The sequence below is a fragment of the Benincasa hispida genome, chromosome 11, assembly GCF_027475165.1.
Source record: "Benincasa hispida cultivar pf3 chromosome 11, pf3_genome.v1.1, whole genome shotgun sequence".
Classification (NCBI taxonomy): domain Eukaryota; kingdom Viridiplantae; phylum Streptophyta; class Magnoliopsida; order Cucurbitales; family Cucurbitaceae; genus Benincasa; species Benincasa hispida.
The window spans coordinates 8,699,817-8,721,424 of NC_143488.1; the positions used below are offsets into that span (position 1 = coordinate 8,699,817).

Below are 21,608 nucleotides of genomic sequence, written 5' to 3' on the forward strand. Positions count from 1 at the left end.
AAATTTAAAAAGAAATATACATAATCTTTTGACCAATCAACTTACTGCTTTCTTACTCTATTATGATTTTTTTTATTTATTATTTAAATTAGTTATCAATAATCATCTAAAACATAATATATATATAAAAAAAAACTTAAATATTTGAAATAATAAACGTTAAAACTATATCACAGATAATTGTTCGATTAGTTCAATTTTTTTTTAAAAAAACACAATTTTAAACTTGATTTGCACATTCATTTTGTATCATGTATTTTATTTTGTACGGATAATGATCTGTTTTGTATTTTATTAAAAAAAATATTTTAAAGAAATAATATATAAATTAATTCTAAATAATTCAGTTGATACAATACATCAGTAAATAAATTTGTTAGGTTAACTTACAAATTTATTAATATATTCTCTCATGCTACTATTTTAAAAATTACTAGTCACATGCAATGCACTATATATTAAAAAGGCTATGTAGGGATTTCTTTATATTCCCCTTTTATCCTTAAATTTTTTTATAAATTTTCATATTGCCATTTATCAAATGGTTGTGACTTTTCGAATGTAAATGTCTGTTTAAAAGACAGTGGAGGTGATTTTTTTCAATTTTTACTTTACAAAATAAATTTATATATTTAAAAAATAAGGTCGAATAAATGCAATTGATGTTGACGGGATGCGACTCTTCAAGATAAAATGCAATAGATGTGAATTGGATGCATTTGTTTGGGATGGAGGTGGGTTACATACGTCGATTTGGTGAATTGATTCTTCCAATGTATATGCAATATGTACGTGTAAAAGAAAAACAAAATAAATACTTACATCTACCTTCTTTCAAAAATAATTCCATGAGGTCGTTTAGAGAAAATACACAAAGAAAAAAAAACAAAAATAGTGGATTTAAGTGAATGAAAGTAGTAATTAATACAGTGAAACAATGCACCATTTAGTGTGATTCACAGTAGATATATAATAGCATTAAAATAAATTTTCTTGCATTATATATATTACAATACTAGGATATTAACATATTAATTTAATAATTTAGTCCCTATAACATTTTTTTTTTCTTTTGTACTAGATATGAGGTTTTTCTTTTTATTTTTTAAAAAACACAATAATATGAGAACGTTAAAATAAAAATTATTACGTTAACTAACTTTTTTAAAGTTGATGATAACTAAAACAAAATTGTATAACATTTATTTATTATATACTAAAAAATCACTACTTAAAAAAATAATTAGAACTACAAGATTTCACGTGCTTTGCACATGTTTCTTGACTATTACTTTTAAAACGTGCCTATTTTGGTCTTTTTATTTTTTATTTTCATTTCATTTTTAGTGGATAAAAAATGGTCACTCTTTGAAAGTTCAAAAACCAAAAGAAACTAAAGTTGAAATTACAATGACCAAAATAAACATTTTGAAAATAGAGGGACAAAATAGAATTAAGGTTGAAAGTATAAAGATCCAAATGATATTTTGAAAGTAGATGAATCAAAATGAACTAAATCCAAAAAGTACCAAGTTCAAATTGTTATTTTAACCTAAATTTTATGTTAATTTTACTGAAAATATTATATTAATTAGGTATACATAAAAATCTCCATTTCAACGATAGATGTTGAGTTGGGCTCAAGCTACACGATGTTGCCCATAAAGTGGGCCAACGGCCATTCATGTGGAATGTTTGATCAAAATGACATGTCGTTTTATATCAACCAAACGACATGTAGTGTGTTTCCAATGTTATAATTAATTAATTAATTACTTTTTTAAGACAATAGGTAGGTTGAGGGATTGCGTCTTGAACTTCGAGTTTAATAGTACAAATTCTTGCTAGGTGAGGTATGTTCATGTTGACATAATTATTTAGTATAAAACTCTTTTAAATGTTTGATATGCAATTGATAAATCGAGTATAGCTCTATTGATATACACATATGCCAATGATCAAAAGATCTATGGTTTTCTATTATACTAAAAAAAAAAGTTCATGTGCAGTTTATATAATATGTTTCTTATTTTGCAATCAAATGAATCGAGCCAACGCCTAATTGATAAATTTATTTTTTAAAAACGATTTTCAATTCTAGAAATGTTTCTTTTTTCTCAAAGGCACAAGGCATATAGTGATTGGTACTTTAGTAGTAATTTAGCCCTGAATGAGACAAGAGAATCCCTATTCACGTACAATTTCTTTAGAATATGTGGAATAAAAAAAATAAATATCTGACTTCGAGATTGATAGTTTAAACACTATATCAGATGAGCTCTGTTCATTTTGACCATTTAAGTAGAATTTAATGAAGGAGGAGCGGGGAAGTAAATCTCAAAGAGGTATACGAAGATGTGCTACCTTCATCTCGCTCCATTTTTCGTTTATGCTTTGTTTGCCCTTTTTTTTTAAAAAAAAAGAAAGAATGTATAATATTATTATTTATATTTAAAGTTTTTATTGTATGACTTCTATAATTTATTACGTTTATATCATATATTTGAACATTTGAATCGTTTAGAAATATAATTAGATAAATTGATACCTCGCATTACTTTGATTTGTAGGTTTAAGAAATTTCTCTTTAAAGGGATAGCTTTTACAAGAAATTGATCATTAAAATGAAAGTTTTGTTATAGAGATATTAGTTGTTTAATAACCAAAGTTCTAAAAGAATAATTCTAACTTAATTGATTTTTTCCTCAATAAAAAATAAAGTGGAGTGGAAATCATTTCCTATTAGGAATACAATCCCTTATCAAAATTTATGAGAAATAGGGACGAAAATTAAAATGGAGGAAATAAGAGGGGATGAGGAAATCAGCTTGTCCATAAAAAGTCCATTTGGTGGAGCTTGAGATATATACATCAATTATCAACCCCAAAAGATTGGAGAAAATGGAAAAATTCATATTTTGTTATTTTATTTATTTTATATATTATATTTTATTTATTTTAATATTATATTTTCTCTATATCTGTGTTCTCATTATACGTTGTTGTGCTGCTCAATTTTACAATACATTATCAGTAAGAACTTTTGTTGTTTCTCCCGCCGAAGGTAAGTTGATTTTTTTCCTCATTATTATTATGAATAAATTTAATTTATTTTGCATATTTAATGTCTATTAAATTTCTAATATAAATACAATATCTTATGATAGTGCTGTCATGATGAATCTTGCAAAATTAGAATTTGTTGTTCTTGATATTAACAACAATAACTATTTGTCACGGGTGCTTGATGCTAAAATCCACTGGATGCTATGAATCTTGGAGAAACTATTAAAGAAGGAAATACGACACCCAATCCAATCAGGATAAAACAAAGGCTATGATTTTCATTCGTCATCATTTCTACGAGGGAATGAAAATGAAGTATCTTATCCCTGTATCTTGTGGAAAATTTTGAAAGAGAGAAATGTTCATCCAAAAACAATTATTCTTCTGAAAGCTTATTATGAGTGGTACATTTGAGGCTGCAAGATTTCAGATCAGTAATATATTACAACTCTGCATTATTTAAAAGCAATTCGAAATTGTTGTTATGCAGAGAGAAAATTACTAATGTTGATATGTTAGAGAAGACATTTTCTATATTTTATTCTCGAATATACTCCAGCAATAATAATATCGAGAGAAAGGTTTTAAACAATATTTTGAACTAATTTCATGTCTTCTCATGGCTAAACAAAATAACAAGTTATTGATGAAAAACCATGAATCTCGACCAACCGAAATGACACCATTCCGTGAAGTGAATGTTGTGGATTTTAATAATAATCGTGGTCGAGGATATGACCGTGGCAGAGAAAGAAATAATTATTATTTTTATGGTGGTCGTTCTAATAATTCAAATTTCAAAAGAACCACACAAAATGGTGATCACAAATGAAAAGCTTCACAAGATAAGAGTTCAGAAATGGCTGAAAATAAATGCTTCAGATGCAGAATGACTGGCCATTAGTCACATACATGTCGTACATCAAAATACTTAGTTGATCTATATCAAGCCTCCTTAAAGGAAAAGGGAGAAAAATGTGGAAGCAAATTTTGCATACCATGATAATGACATATTTGACCCATCTCATATGACAAATTTGAATGTGGCATACTTCTTTGAATCTCCTGAAAAAGAAGATCAGAACAATTGATGAAACATCAGGTGTTTCTTTTGACTTTGAAAATATTTAGACTTAATGTTGTTATTTTTTTTAATCAATCTTTATGTTTTTTTTCCTCTTAGTAAATATGAACTTTTGTATATTCCAAATAATGTTTTTCTTATTGTAATTATTTTATTTTAATAAAGAAACCTAAATCATTTCATATGTTGAGTGATTAAAAAATGAGCAAAGAAGATATATGTTTACGAGTAGAAAATATTTTTCTGAATTGACAATGCTGAAAGCAAAAGTCAATACAATATTAGGTTTTGCAAGCCTAATTGAAGGGTTTAGAAAAGCAAATATTATTTTGCCTCGAGGAATCAAATTTGTAATTGACAATGCATTGTTCTCTAGTCAATCATAGATTGTCAATCAAAGAGAAATCTACTAAGTTTTAAAGATATATGTTACAATGGTTATCATACTGAGATTGATAGTAAAAATAATGTGGAATAACTATTATCATATCTCCTGTCTCATATAAAAAACTTATATTAGAAGAGTTGTCTGCTTTTATCTTTTGGATTATACTATACTCATATACGTGTAATTGAAATATATGCAAAAATGAAGTCGAAGTTCATGAATCCAGACATATTTACAATCTGACATGATATATTAGGTCATCCGGGGTTTATAATGATGAGAATAATTATTGAGAATTCAAATGGGCATTCACTTAGAGCTAGAAGATTTTTCAATCTAATGAATTATCATGTGATGCTTGTTTTCAAAGCAAATTAATCATTAGACCATCACCAGTTAAAATAGGGACTGAATCATTTACATTTTTATAACGAATTCATGGTGATATATGTGAAACTATTAACCTACCAAGTGGACCATTTAGATATTTTGTGGTATTAATAGACGCATCCAGTAAATGGTCACACATGTGCTTATATCAAGTCGAAATCTTGCATTTGCAACATTATTTGCTCAAATAATTAAATTAAGAGCACAATTTCTTGATTATACAATTAAGACCATTCGTCTTGATAATGTTGGTGAATTTACACCCCAAGCTTTTGATAATTATTGTATGTCAATTGGGATAAGTGTTGAACACCTGTAGCTCATGTTCATACACAAAATGGTTTAGCAGAATTATTCATAATACATTTACAGTTAATTGCTAGACCATTTTTTATGAGAGCTAAGTTTCCTACATTTGTAAAGAGATATGCTATTTTGCATGCAACGACACTTGTATACATTAGGCTAGTAGCTTATCATAAGTACTCGTCATTACAATCAGATTATGGCCATGGGCCAAATACTTTTCATCTAAGAATTTTTTGATGTGCAGTATATGTTCCAATTGCTTCATCAAAGCATACTAAAATGGGTTTTCAGATGAGGTTAGGAATGTGTGTTGGATATGATTCTCCATCAATTATCAAATATTTTGAACCCCTAACGGGTGGCGTATTTACCACACGATTTGCTGATTGTCATTTTAATGAGACGAATTTTCCAACATTAGGGAGATCAATTAAGAAGTTGGAAAAAGAAATTACATGGAATGCATCGTTATTGTCTCATTTAGATCCCCGTACAGATCAATGTGAACTTGAAGTTTAGAAGATAATTCATTTGCAAAATATAGCAAATCAGTTACCATATGCATTTATAGATGCAAAGAAAGTAACTAAGTCACATATACTCGCTGCAAATGTTCCGTCGAAAATTAATATCCCAACATAGCAAGCTATCACTAATAAGTCTGGAGCACGAGGTAGGCCAGTGGGTTCCAAAGATAAAAATCCTCGAAAAAGAAAAATAATTAACAATAAAAAAAAAACTTGGTTGAGGATGTAAATATCCATGAAGAAACCATGGACATGACAGATAGTCGAATTAGTGAAGAAGACGAAATACCTAAAGATAATTATGAGATTTTAATAAACTATATCATGACAGCAAAAAGATGAAATCGGACTTATATAGTAGTTATTGACAACATTTTTTGGTATAATGTGGCTCTTGATATTATATCTGAAAATAATGATTATGAATCAAAATTTGTTGAAGAATGTCAACATAGAAAAGATTGGCTTCAGTGGAAATAACGATCGAGGTAGAATTAAACTCACTTTCAAAACGTCAGGTTTTTTTACCAGTAGTCCGAACACCAGAAGATGCCAAACCAGTGGGATACAAATGAGTATTTGTGAAGAAAAAATGAAAATAATGAGGTCACAAGATATAAAGGCAAGACCAATTTCACAAGGTTTTTCATAAAAACCTGATATTGATTAAGAGGAGACGTATTCCCCGATGGTGAATGCAATTACACTAAGATATGTAATTGGTTTGACCGTATATGGAAGTATGGATATGCATCTTATAGATGTAGTCACAATATATTTAGATGGATTTCTTGATAATGATATTTATATGAGAATCCCAGAAGAATCTAAGGTACCTGAAATATATAAATCAAAATCCGAATAATTGTGTTCAATAAAGTTACAAAGATCATCATATGGATTGAAACAATTAGGACGAATGTTGTACAACCACTTGAGTGGATATTTTTTTAAAAGAATGATATCAAAATAATCCAATATGTCCATGTGTTTTTATAAAGAAATTCTGATCAAGATTTGTTATTATAACTGTATATGTTGACAAGTTAAATATAATTGGAACTCCTGAAGAGTTTTCAAAGACAATAGAATATCTTAAGAAAGAATTTGAGAGAAAAGATCTTGGAAAAAATAAAATTTTGTCCTGGTTTGCAAATTAAACATTTAGAAGATGAAATATTTGTTTATCAATAAACTTATATAGGAAAAATTTTGAAAAGATTTTATATGGACAAAACACATCCATTGAACATTTCAATGAAAGTTCGTTCATTAGATGTGAAGAAAGATACATTTTGACCTCAAGATGATAATAAATAACTACTTGATCTTAAAGTACCATATCTTAGTACAATTGGTGCACTTGTGTATCTTGTTAATAATACAAGACTGGATATTGCATTTTCAGTAAATTTATTAGCTAGGTACAGTTCTTCTCTAACAAAAAAACATTGGAATTAAGTTAAGCACATACTTCGTTATCTCAAAAGAATGATAGATATGAGTTTGTTTTATTCAAATAAATCAAAATTTGATCTAGTTGGTTATGTAAATTATGAATATTTATATGATCCATATAAAGCTAGATCTGAAACAGGTTATCTGTTCACATGTAGAGGAACTGCGGTATCATGGCGATCAGTGAAACAGATCATAACAACCACTTCTCCAAATCATGATGAAATCCTTGCAATTCGGGAGGCTAGTTGAGAATGTGTATGGCTAATATCAAGAACTCAGCACATTCGTGGAACATGTGGTTTGTCTTCTAATAAAAAATCTTTCATTGATATTATACGAAGACAACACAACATATATAACCCAAATCAAAAGAGGATATATTAAATGAGATAGAACAAAACATATTTCATCGAAGCTTTTCTATACTCATGACCTTGAAGAAATTGGCAACATCACTATACAACAAATTTATTCAAACAATAACCTGCCAGACTTATTCACAAAGGCATTACCTACTGCAACCTTTGAAAAATTGGTGCACAACATTGGAATGCAATGACTCAGAGATCTCAAGTGATGTTTCCATGAGAGGAAGTAAATATATTGTATTCTTTTTAAGAGTATTAGATAATATAAAATATGTACTCTTTTTCCAACGAGTTTTTTTCTAGTAAGGTTTTAACGAGACATATTTCATATATATAATGAACATCTAAGAGAGAGTATTATAAATATGTTAAATTGGGTGTAATTAGATGACCAAGCCATGTGTCACTCTACCCATATGTCTCATGCCCACATATTATTGGTGTCCATAATAAGTCACCTTTTTATTTGTCATTTTGCCTATAAATAGAAGTATTTGGTGGAGCTTCCGAAGAGACATATACATTGTTGATCAATCTAAAAAGATTGGAGAAAATGGATAAATTCATATTTTGTTATTTATTTATTTTATATATTATATTTTATTTATTTTAATATTATACATTCTCCATATCCGTGTTCTCGTTGTACGTTGTTGTACTGCTCAATTTTACAACAATGATGAATATATTAGATAATAGCAATTCTACAAATTTTATAAAACAAACTATGTTAATAAATTGATAAATGACCCTTTGCAAAAGAAAAAAGAAAACAGATAAATGATCACTAGATTAACTACATATTTATTAATAGTTGATATATATGTGTGTATATATATTTTAAAAAAATTGTTGCTATATTATATTAAATCGAGCATAGTTCAACATTAAGATGTATTAATTCGACTAATACGTCAAAAACTTTAGCGCTCATTCTCGTGGTATTAAATTCTTAAAAAAAAAAAGTAGAAAACTATATTATTGTTTATAAATATAATGCTAAAGTACTATGTTTTCAAATTTATTATATTTCCAAATCTAGATTTAAATCCTATTTTAAAATTAATTTTGAACTTTGAATCAATTTTTAAAAAGTTATTACTTTATTATGTTATTAAAATTATGTTAACTTTTAAACAAAATATGAGATGACTTGTATTTTTAGATGATAAAGCTATCAAATAAGTTAATCACGTTAAAAGTCTAGAGGTTTCAATTAGAATTAGGTGGTAAAATGATTTTTCATATGAAAACTCAAAATTCGTTCAAGAATTTGGTCGTCCAGTATTTTGAAGTATTGGTCGTTGTCATTTTACTTCAACTTCATTTGCTCAACACGTACTAGATTCAATTTCATCCAACAATTAATAAAATCTATGGACCAAAATAAATATTTTTAAAAGTTTAAGGATTAAAACGGTTGTTTTTAAAAATTTATAAAGTAAAATAGAATAAAATTAAAATTCGGGAACCAAAGATTTAAACCCTAAATCTATATTATATTTCCATCGTTGGATCTGCCTTTACCGACAAGTTCTAAACCAATTAGATAAGAGTTAACTTAGAACAAACAAAAGTGAAAAAGAATATATCTAAAAGCTAGTAAATTAAAGTCGAATATTTGAAGATTATGAGCATAAAACAAAATTAAGTAACGAAGTATTAAGACTAAAATATGAAAATTCTCAGATTTTATAATATCTACAAAATATCTTTAATTTTACCCTAAATTTATTATTAAAGTTTATTATAAATACCAATACAATGATAAAGAACAATTATGTAGAAATTTAAAAATTTGGTATTTTTTTTATGAGGTAATGATCATCACTATCATTGTTTATTTATCAACAAAAAATTATTTTCCAAATGAATAATTATGAGATGAATGAGATCTCAATTGTGTAGATTACCTTCCTAATTAATAAAATAAAAATAATAAAAGTATTTTCGAAGTCAATTTAAAAAATATATTAATGGAAAAACGATTAAATTGAAATAAGAAGAAGAAAAAAAAAGCATATTAAAAAAAATGAAAAGTTAATTAATTTAATTCTTAATTTATTTAAAATACAAAAAATGGGGGAAATAAACCGTAAGCGAATTAGGGTTTTGGAAAGGGTAGATCTCATTCTCTCTTTCAGCTTCTATATATTGCGAAGCCCTTTCAATATTTTGCTCTCATCGCCATTTTTTTGCACAGAAATTTCTTCCCAACTTTGAAGATGGCGGAAGAGAGATTGACTGGTGTGGTTCAGTGGTTTAACGATTCGAAAGGTTTCGGCTTCATCAAACCAGATGTAGAAGGTCCGGATCTGTTTGTTCATCAATCTTCCATTAAATCCGATGGTTACCGGAGCCTTGTCGTCGGAGATCATGTCGAGTTTCAGATCGCTCCTGGTGATGATGGCAAATCGAAAGCCATTGAGGTTGTTGCGCTCGATGGATCTTCGGGAAATCGAAGGGATAACTTTGGTGGTGGTGGTGGAAGGGGTGGTCGCGGCGGAGGTGGCGGTGGAGGTTATGGGTTTGGTGGTTGGAGGGGAGGTGATAGGCGGAATGGGAACAGTGGAGCCGGTGGGGGTGCGTGTTATCAATGCGGTGAGCAAGGGCATTTGGCGAGAGACTGTACTCGTGCTAGTAACCGCAGCGGCGGTGGTGGAGGCGGCGGTGGGTGTTTTACTTGCGGTGAAGTTGGCCACTTAGCGAGGGATTGTCCGCGAGGAAACAGTGGCGGAGGTGGAGGTGGAGGCGGCGGTGGTGCCGGGGCTTGCTATAATTGTGGTGGTTTTGGGCATTTGGCTAGAGATTGCAATAGGGGTGGAGCTGGAGGTGGGAGTGGTGGTGGTGGTGGTTGCTTTAATTGTGGGGAATATGGGCATATAGCTAGAGATTGCCAGAATGAAAGCCGTGGCAGCGGCGGTGGTGGCGGAAGATTTGGTGGCGGCGGCAGCGGCGGTGGCGGTGGGCCAAACACTTGCTTCAATTGTGGGAAATCGGGTCATTTTGCTAGGGAGTGTCCTGATGCACCTTGATAAGGAGGGGGAAAGAGTAATAGTATATAATTTTTCCTTTAACCTCAATATTGTCCTTTAATTATGTTCTTCTTTTGGTGTGGATGGTGGCTATACGTAGCTTACTTGAGAGGTTTTTATTAATTTTGATATTTCATGGTTGTTTCGCTCTTTAGGGGCAAATTTTTCAGGTTCACACATGGTGTGGTAATTCGGTTAAATGAGGCATTTTTATCTTCTTTTCCTTTTTTTTTTAATTACCTTTTATATCTCGAATTCAGGTTGTGCGATGTCTGATTCAATTGTAATTATCCATGTTAACATCTAATAGCCCATGAGATGAAGTAGCTAAGTTCAGTTTGGTGATATACGTTGTAGGCATGTTCTTTGTTTTAGCAATACCGTACTAGGCCTTCATTTTGTTTACTTCTTCATCATCAAGAATGGATTTCTTTTATTATGATCCTCAAGTGTTACAAGGCATGTCCGGGTGCACTCTGCTCTGTCTTGCTTTGTTCTGTGCTTTATAAATTCTGGTGTGGAAGTATTTTAGAAGTTGTGGTATGTGGTTGGTGGTTGGTGGTTTTATGCTTTTAATCCCATTTCAAGTTTCATAGATTTGACTCCTAGACCCTAGTATAAATTTATAAATTGTCCAAAAGATTTACCAATAAAAACATAGGTATATACAGGGCTTTAACAAGACGAAGCAGAAAGCATTGAAAGTGAATGTAAATAATTGAATTAAAAGAAGGCTAATGCGTCCACGCTTTTAGTCTAGAAGGTGCAAATAATTGAATGCTTGTTAGTGTCAAGTCACTGCCTTCTTTTTGTGAATGTGAGGTGTAGGTGAGGGATACCTTCTTTTTATCCATCCCAACTTCCTTTTTCTTGAGGAGTTGGGGTGGGTTATGGGGGGACATTGGTGTGGAACAGTCGTTTGAACACTGATTTGTAAATGATTTTATGTATATTCTATCAGTTTTTAAGCAATTGTTAGAAATCATATCTTAAGTTAAAACTACTATGAAGTAACTTTTTATTTTTTTGAATAGCTAGATTTATGCAAGTGCATTAAATTTTCATCGGTATATATGTGACAAGGCTGCTTTAAGTAAAGAGTAATACCTTGGTTTAGGGTTTGAAGCTTCTCCTATACATGAAATGGAACTGCTTAAAACATTATTCTTTTCCTCCTTGCCCTTTCCCTTGCCCTTGCCCATCCCTTGTATGAGAAGTAAGGTTTCTTTTATGGTATATAGTTATCATTTTGGATTGGTTTGGGGATTAAATGATGTAGTTCTTCATTTTTTTTAATGAATTTTCATTCTCAAGGAGTTTCTTTTGTTGGTTTTTGGATAAAGATATTGAATATAGTTTGGAAAGTCTAGTATTCTCCAAAACCATTCCTTTGAAGTTTGAATAAAACCTTTAGAAAGGAATATAGTATTGTGTTTGTAATCACATCCGTCCAGTTTATAGCTTAAATGCCCTTTTTTAGTCTTGCATTCTTCTGTTTGATTGATATTGATATGCTATGCATTATGCTTATTCGTGTGTTGACCATAATAGTTAAGTTCAACTTTATTCTCATGTATTTTCTCAAAGAAAAAAAAAATTCCCATATAGGTCAATATAGTTTATCACATTCCAAGAGATGTTAAAAACTTGTTCTCCTTACCATATCAAATATTTGTGCTTTGGTTATGATATCTTAAGCTTTGTTAAGAGAGGCTGATGAAATCTCTCATTGCCACTGTTTATCTTCTTTAGCCCCCTGCTTCTTTTCCTTATTGCTATTTGTATTGAGTTCTGTAAATTCATAACATGAAAGGCTTGCTGCTATTGAGTGACTGCTTAGAGAACTTCTGAGCTTTTTAATTTGAAGTTCGTACTCATTATTCCTACTCTATCTTTTTGTTGTGCTTCCATTTATTCATGGAGTTTTTGGGTCAGTGTTTATTTGGTCATTGAACTGTCTAATAGTAGTTGGTCTTTAAACTTTTAATTTGATGTCTTATAGTCTCTGAAAGGCCTAGTTTTTGTTGTAGTCTCTGAAATGCCTACTAGGTGCCTGAAGGCTTAATTTTGTATTTATAAGTTGTCTAATGAAATCCACATTAAATTGAAAGTTCGATTAAACAGAAACAAAATCTTCTCATGGTTTATGAAAATCCTAATTACATAATTTGTAATTAGGAGAGTGGTATTCGGATTGTTTGTTTTTATTTTTTCTTTTGTTCCTTTTGGAAACATATTACAAGTGAGTGAGAACTTAAATATGGTTTCAAAGTATAGGTTTTCTTTGGGAAGGGAGTAATGAAACAAACAGATAATTGTAATTTTGTGTAAAGGACAATCTCAATATTTCTGTTATTATAATAATTTAAAATTATTAGTTGATTGGAAAGATTGAGCTTTGGAAGAAGTATAGAAAACAACAAAAGATGTCTGATGTCTCTTCCTTTGGATGAAGAGGACATGGAGCCGTAATGTGTTATGTTTTCGGTTTTGTTGGTCAAATTTGTTTACAACAGTTCAACGGTCGTGTCTTGCAGTGGACTGTCATTTCGATGGTTGAATGAATGCTGCTTTGGATCTTACCAAATCTTAGAGTTCCTTTTAACTTTTGTTTGTCCTTTTGGTTTGTTCATTTCGATCATCTTGAAACTAAAAGATGAAAGATTCAAATTTATAATCCATAGTTAGATGAGTAAAGATGACTAACTATTAGTACTATGATCAACTTCTATTCGAAGAGATTATGGTTGGATTTTAAAATTGTTTGTTTAGAAGTTTTTCTATATTTCAGTGTAAAAACGTGGAATGATGTTTATTTAAAGTCGTTTTCCTTGACTTTGTCCAATTTTAATAGTTCAAGAGAAGTAGAGTTATTGTCTTAAGAACATAGACTTGCAACAGTCTTGATAGTTTCCTGCATCTTCTATAGAGTTGCTACTTGTTGGGTTGAAATGTACACATTGTTGTCAGTATTCCTTTTTGGTGTATTTTAACCTTATTATTTGATGCTTACATAATTTTATATATTATTTCAATGTGATAGTGTATTCTAAGTTTGATATTTGATGATCACATAATTTTTTTTTTTTTTATATTATTTCAATATGATGCTGATTCATTGGTGTCATAACATACTCAAGCATCACATATCCAATCATCAAATTGCTGGGAAATATCCTTATAAATTATGTATAAAGCTGAGTGCAACAACAGTAACTTAGGAATCCAATGCATGAAAACCAATCGAAAGAGAAATTTAGTAATGTTTTTGGGTTTGGTTCCCTAAATCCCAAATCCCACAAACCTAAAAATTTGGAGCCACCCCGGTTGGCCTCTCAGAGATCTGAAAAATCATGTGACTCTTAGTTTTGATGCATCAGCTACCTTCCAATAGGATGAAAGAATCCCCATATGCCCCTTGGCCTCTTTAATATAAATATATATATATATATATATGTGTTTGCCTTAAACCGATTTCACTTTTAGGAGCATTTATTAAGGTAAGAACTATGTTGAGATATTTAGACCTTAATTTATGTATTTATGCTATAATTGGGTTATCGGACTATAATTAGATTATCGTCATTTCTATAAATTACTAAATCTCAAGTTATATACAAGAAATTATTCAGTCAAATAGAGATATATTCTCGATCAATAGGTAAAAAATTTGAATGATGAATTACCTCTTCCATGAAGTTGAACTAGGAAATAAAAAGTTCCAATCAAATACTTGATCTCTTATAGATTTCTATTCTTTTAGATTAAATATTACTAAATTTGAGTAGTTAGATGCTAATCAAATATCACTCTTAAATGTCTTAGGTGTGACAAAGAGTGAATAAAAAGAGTAGATTTATATTCTTTTTAGGTTAAACAAATAATCTAACCGCTAAAACTTTTATGTTTTGGTCTATTAAGTTAAATTTTTTTAAAAAGTATCTAATAGATCTATAAACTTTCAATTTTGGGTTTAATAAGCCTTTGAACTATCAATTTTGAATCTAATAGGTCATTTTTAAAAGTAATGAATTGTTAGACATAAAATTGAATTTTGAGTTAACAGTTTCTAAATTTTTAAAAATTGTCTAATAAGTCAATTATCTATTAGATACGAAAGATAAAATCATATAATTTATCAGATATAAAATCAAAACTTCAGAACTTATTGGACACTTTTTAAAATCCAAGAACTTATTCGGCATAAAATTGAAAGTTTAGACAACTTATTTGACTAAAAACTAAACATTAGGTTCCATTTAGTAATAATTTGGTAACCATTTGGTTTTTTATTTTTGAAAATTAAGCCTATAGGCACTACTTTTACCTCCAAATTTCTTCATTTGTTATCAACATTTTACCGGTTTAAAAAACTACCCCAAATCTTGAAAACTAAAAAAAAGTAGTTTTTCAAAACTTATTTTTATTTTTGGAATTTGGTTAAATATTCAATCATTGTACCTAAGAAAAATGCAAATCATTGTAAGAAATAGAGAGGAAATAAACTTTATTTTTTTTTTTTTAAAAAAAACAAAAATTGTTACCAAACAGGACTTTAGAGATTGAACTTATAATTTAACCAACATTTTTATATTAGTGCAACACTAAAAATATTTTCGTTAAAATAATATTAATGAATTTTTCTCTTCATATTCACTTTGTTCATTGTTTACAATAAAAAAACATTCAAGGATAGCATGATATAAGACCCATGAAATAAAATAAAAAAAATATTCGGGTGCATCTTGAGCTGCGCTTATCTTTGTGCAGTCTCACTCAATAGTCTAATCACAGTTTCCTATGTGACAAACTATTTTCTTATTCTTGGTAAAAATCTTTAATTTCTTTTATTTGATTGAAATAGACTACACCGGACTAATCCAAGTATTACTTATAAAATGATATATTACGTGTTATAAAAAAAGTATGTACTGAAATATTTTACGAGAACGCAGATATGAGATAGATATTAAAGAGGAGTCAAACGGAATTGAATGTGCATTAAAACAAACCTTAGATCTAAAGAAAATCAAATAGAGATTCTCTTTTGAATTATTTAATAATTGGGTTTAAGGGCTCAAACTTCAACAAAATTGAATCACCGTCCAAAAGTAGTAAAGTACAATAAAATGGTTTATTTGTGAGAGAGACCCTAAGATTTAGCCTCTCATCACGTGCCTTTCCCCTTCTTCTCTTCTATAAATTCCTTTCTCCACTTTCTTTTTCTTCTTCCATGGCTTCCATTTCTCCTTCTCTTTTTTCTCTCTTCCTCTTCTTCCCTTTCTTTTCAGGTATTTTCCTTTCTTTTCCTTCGTTTTATAGAGATAATTAAATGAAGAGCCAATTATATTTGTGTTTAAATATTTTAAAACTTTCATTTTTAAGATAAAACTTGAAACTTTTAACGTTCTTTTCATTTTTGTTTTCATTTTCTTTTTTCTCTTTTAAAATATCTATCTTGATTAATAACAATGTATTGACATTATATAAAAGTAGTTGATTAAAAAAAGTTGAATTCTTTGGGGTTTTATTTTTTCATTCCTTCTTTCCATCGATTTGTCTTTTAAAACCTTTAAATTTCTAAACCAAATGCATATTAAAGACTTGAAACTTGTACATAAAATCGTCACCACAATCAAAATCTCTAATTTTTAGGTTAATTTATACCACAATATATGGTAACAATTTTATACATAAGTTTCCATTTTTTTAAAAAAGAAGATTACAAGAAAAAAAATATAAATTAGCCTAAAAATAGATTTTCTGATTGGCTAATTTATGGTAATAAAAAAATTTGCTACATCAACCCCTTTTCTTGCCTTTTTCTTATTTTTTAATTATCACTATCGTTTATTTAATTAAATAAATTAATTTTTTTTACAGGTGTAAATTCAGCAACTTTCACTATTTTAAATCAATGTGATTATACAGTTTGGCCGGGAGTTTTGTCCGGCGCCGGTACATCACAGCTCTCCACCACCGGCTTCGTCCTGCAGACAGGACAGTCCAACGCCCTCACCATGCCGCCGGGATGGTCCGGCCGCATCTGGGGCCGCACTTATTGCTCCCAAGATGCCGCCGGCAGATTCTCCTGCATCACGGCCGACTGCGGCACGGGCACTGTGGAATGCAACGGTGCTGGTGCTACCCCGCCTGCCACCCTTGCCGAGTTCACTCTCAATGGTGCGGGAGGGCTTGATTTTTACGATGTCAGTCTCGTCGATGGCTACAACGTTCCTATGCTAATAACTCCACAAGATGGAACCGGTAACTTTTTAAATATTTAAATATCGACGTCCTAATTTTAGAAATATCTGTTAAGCCTATTAATATCATTAATAACTTATTAGAGTAAGAGATGTTTTCTAAAAAAGTGTAAAATAAAAGTTGATCATCAAATATTTTGGTTAATATAATTTCAATATTTATCACTTTTGATTTTTTACTTTTTTACTTTTTCTTATTTAGGTTATCATTTGGACATAACGTCCACTAAGTGTCTAATTCCAACACAAATTCTATGGTTTAAGTATGTTAGGATTTTTTTCTTTTAATAACATATTTGTAAAATCGAGGGTGGATCGAAAGTATTCGTAAAAATAAGGTAGATAGTTTGTTTTTATTTATTTCAATCTTTGTAAACGTTTAAAATCACATATCATTTCCGTTTATTTGAGAAACATAAATTACAAATATAACAAATCTTATTTTAAATCATGCAGGTTTATTATATTTTATTATAAATCTAATTCATTTTATGTTTAGTTTCTTAAGTTTTCATTCTCATTATTAGATGATATGATATTAAACTTACTTTCACTTGTTAGCTTAAGTTTTTGGATCAATCGACGATTTAAGATAATATTAGAGCATGTGGTACATGGAAGTCCTATGTTCAAGCGTTTATTTTCTCCCCAATTAATATTCATTTCCACTTGTTGGTGGGTCTTCTTCAGATAATGTGATATGATATGAAATTTATCTACACCTATCAGTTTAAGCTTTTTGAGTCAATCGGTAACTTAAGACTCACTCTTACCAATATTTTATCTAAGTGCTCTAATTTAACACTTAAACTAAAACCAAAAGAATAAATGTTGATGGCTAATGTTTTAAATACTTGCATGGAAGTAGGTGGGGGAAATTGCACAGTGATTGGGTGTGCGACAGACTTAAATAGCAAATGTCCAACAGAATTAAGAGTGGTGGCGAGCGATGCTGGTGGACAAAGTGTAGCATGTAAGAGCGCTTGTGGGGCATTTGGTGACGCTCAATATTGTTGTAGTGGTGATTATGGGAACCCAAACACTTGTCGACCGTCATCTTATTCAGAGTTCTTCAAGTCCGCATGCCCTCAAGCTTATAGTTATGCCTATGATGACGGAACTAGCACATTCACTTGCACTGCTGCCAATTACCTCATCACTTTTTGTCCTTCTCTTTCAACTAGGTGCGTCACTTTTTTTTTTAATCTCATTCTTTTTCACTATGTCAACTTCATTGTCACGATCATACTAATAAAAAGTATATCATATATTTTTAATATTAATATAGTAACAAGAACAATGATTTGTATGGTTTAATCAACCATAAAAAAGTTTGAAACTAGACCAAATACATGCATTATAAAATGAAACCGAACTATGACTACCAATAACAATTCGTAAGTAATAATTTTATAGTTTAAATACTATTTTGATCTTTATACTTTTGATTTTTGTTCTTTTTGGTGCCCGTGCTTTCAAAATATCCATCTTGGTCATTGTATTTTTACCTTTAGTTCATTTTGGATTTTCAAAAAGTGATTATTTTGATCCCTTGAAAAAATAAAGTAAAATGAAAATGAAGGGACTAAAATTGTGACTTTTTGAAAATATATGGACCAAAATCAACCAAAGTTCAAAATATAGGGACAAAAGGAATATTTTAAAAATAGTAATTTAAACATAATTTGTGAAAAGTTTTAATACTTTATAGATTTACTTTCAATTTTATGATTTTTTCCTTTATTTATTTTTTCAATGATAGCATCAATAATTATGCAGTATGGGCCTAATATGGGCAAATGTCATTTTCTTAGTTTATTTTGAATCTTATCATCTTTTATATATACAAAATTAAATGTGAAATCTAGAATAGTTGAAAAAATAATTATTTAATTTCCAATACTTTGTTATTCTCTTCTATTTATAGAACTATTATGGATTAACTCAGAAAAATTCAAAATTTAAAATCTATAAATATTAATCTTAGATATGAAAGCAAGCTGTGAAGGAAGGTAGTCTCTTGCACGAACAAAATTCCTTTTTTTTTTTTTTTTTTTTTTTTTTGAGTTTGGAACAAAATTTTAGTTGACCTAAATTCTTTTGGTTTCATATGAAAGGTGGATGTGGTTTTATTTGAATTTTCTTTCATTTCCACCGTCCATTTAAAAAGAAAAAAAAAATTCAGGGTGTCAACTTTTTTTCCCTTTGATTGATTTTAGATGGTGATATAACTTAATTTAATCCTTGAATTTTCTAGAAAAATGAACAAATAATTGGAGCCAACTTGTTCATGTGTAGCATGATTTGGAATAAATGATCCATTTTGAGAAATAATTTTGAGATCCATAATTTAAGTGGTTAAGACTTTAGGGTTGTATTTAAATAAAGAAAAATGAGCAAACTTATTTACAAATATAACAAAATGTTATAGTGATAGGCATTGATAAATATTTAAAATATTTTCAAAAATAATTATCCATATATAAATGTTTAAGAATTCCTATATCCAAGATAGGGTAACCTAAGTTTATAACAATAGTAGTTTGTAAGAAATAGTATTTCGTGAAAATAAGGTTTTTATTTTATTTTATATTTATTATTAGGAGTTGGTTGAATCTTGATGGTTAAATAATAATTTAGCCATAAACTTTGATAATTGTATTTGTGAGTATTTAAGGGTTTTTTTTTTTTTCTAAAATTTAAAATTTAACTCTATTCTAATAATTTTTTTTTGTCGTTAACACCATTGTTTAAATGTTTACATGAGATATTAATTAGTCTAAAAATGATAATTTATCATAACATGACACAAGAGGAAACAAGCTCAAGAAATATTTTTTTTTTAAAAAAATTATTATTATTATTATTATTATTTAATAGCCACGGATGCCCGTTGAGCTATGAAATATGAGTCTTTATTTTATTTATTTTAATTTTGGCACAAAATGATATGGGTGGGCAAACTATGTTCTTTGGGCTCAAATCCACCATTAATTATATATAATAAGTTATTATAGGATGCCCGTTGAGCTATGAATATAATGAGTCTTTATTTGACATAAAATTTATTTTAATTTTGGCACAAAAAGATTATGGGTGGGCAAACTATGTTCTTTGGGCTCAAATCCACCATTAATTATATATAATAAGTTATTATATGATACCTAATTGTATATTTAATGTAAAAAAGAATATAACTCAATTGACATAAAATATGTATTATTAACTTTAAGGTCAAAGATTTTGAACTTTCGATCCCACATATTTTAAAAAAAAATGCACATATTCTTAAAAGCTCAGGTAGTATACATTTTTAAAATTTAGTGACCATACACACATTTTTTCAAAATTTGTGGTAAAAAGGTAATTTCCTCATGGTTTTTGAAATCCAACACGTTGTAAAGATGTAAATATTCAAATCTCTAGTATTTGGTTAAGAGTATATGTCTTAACTAGTTGAGTTAAATCGTACTCCAAATAATGGTATTAATGATATCATTTTTTTTTTTTTTGAATTGATAATGATATGAACTTATCGTAATGAAAAACGAGAATTAAAAACTCAATTGATTTTTAAAAAGTTTATTTCTTTAAAGTGGATTTTATTGAAATTTTTTGGGTGTGATGAATAATGACTATGATTATGCAGTTTGAAATCATCAAACGGGCAGTACCCACGGGCAGTGGACGTCTCAAGAGTTGAGCTTTCGGGCAGACCGTCAACGTCAGTAGCCGTTATCTCCATCGTGACGGCAGCTCTAAGTCGGCGATTTTTGCGTCTCTTTTAAACCTTCACCACTCGCCATTGGGCCCATCGGCCCATTATTGGGCCCATTTAGCATGGAATTTTAGATAGATCCATGCACACATTTTTTGATTTTAGTTTTTGTTGTATAATGTATAGTATTAGATTTTGAGGTTTTTTTTTTCTTTTTTTAAATTAAAAAAATCCTTTTTAATTTTGGGAAAATTCCAATTTTTTTTAAATCAAAATTGGCCTGTGCCTTTTCTAGAGGATAGATAGATAGGTTCCAAAAGGAAAAATGCCCATCTTATGGGAACATTTAACTAAAATATACTTATTCAAATCACTTTTCCTTTTACTTTAGTTTATTACGTTAATAAAAGAAGATGAATAGATGTTGAAATTCTATTTAAAATCATGCATTTTTTAATAAAACTTTCAATTTGAACAATAGTAATGACTTATAACGTCTTCAAAATGAGTATAGTTCAACTGATATAAAATTTGTCCTATCGATATTGAGATTAGAGGTTCGATTTTTCCACTCCACGAATTGTTAAAAAGAAAAATCCAATGACTTTTTGGCCAATTTTTAAAAATAAATATTACCCATATTATCAAATATCCAATGAATCAAGTATTCGATGGATATGACAATGAGTATCATAAATAACACAATCATTTCATATTATAATTAAAAAAAACACAAACATTTCATCCACTACTCTTTCTATTCTCCTTTTCTTGTTGCAAAATTTCTTTAAAAAAGCTTTGGAAAGCTGCCAATAGAAAAGACATTATATGTAAGGTTATAAAGCTTCCCTCCATCTCTCCCAAAGTTCTATATTACTTAATTTTATTTGTTTTAAATGCGACAACTATTTTAACGAATATAAAAGTAAATACTAACTATTTTAATAATATGAAACCTTTTGAGTGAAACTAAGAAAAAAGTGATCAAAATAGATA

At 29.3% G+C, this 21,608-nt stretch overlaps 2 protein-coding genes across 2 annotated transcripts; both read left to right on the forward strand.

Annotated features, from left to right (window-relative positions):
* Positions 1–9,684: 9,684 nt before the first annotated feature.
* CSP3 (cold shock domain protein 3) lies at positions 9,685–10,851 on the forward strand. Its single transcript, XM_039020690.2, has one exon. The coding sequence runs from the start codon at positions 9,819–9,821 to the stop codon at positions 10,626–10,628; it is 810 nt and encodes a 269-aa protein (XP_038876618.1). The 5' UTR covers positions 9,685–9,818; the 3' UTR covers positions 10,629–10,851.
* Positions 10,852–15,825: 4,974 nt separating this feature from the next.
* LOC120069030 (thaumatin-like protein 1b) lies at positions 15,826–20,815 on the forward strand. Its single transcript, XM_039020689.2, has 4 exons — positions 15,826–15,919; positions 16,512–16,895; positions 17,763–18,078; positions 20,544–20,815. The coding sequence occupies exons 1-4, from the start codon at positions 15,862–15,864 to the stop codon at positions 20,680–20,682; spliced, it is 897 nt and encodes a 298-aa protein (XP_038876617.1). The 5' UTR covers positions 15,826–15,861; the 3' UTR covers positions 20,683–20,815.
* Positions 20,816–21,608: the final 793 nt, after the last annotated feature.

Coding starts and splice junctions, on each gene's coding strand:
- LOC120069030 (XM_039020689.2), top strand. CDS start 15,862: ATGGCTTCCATTTCTCCTTCTCTTTTTTCTCTCTTCCTCTTCTTCCCT. Junction 16,896..17,762: donor AACTCCACAAGATGGAACCG/GTAACTTTTTAA, acceptor GCATGGAAGTAG/GTGGGGGAAATTGCACAGTG. Junction 18,079..20,543: donor TGTCCTTCTCTTTCAACTAG/GTGCGTCACTTT, acceptor ATGATTATGCAG/TTTGAAATCATCAAACGGGC.
- CSP3 (XM_039020690.2), top strand. CDS start 9,819: ATGGCGGAAGAGAGATTGACTGGTGTGGTTCAGTGGTTTAACGATTCG.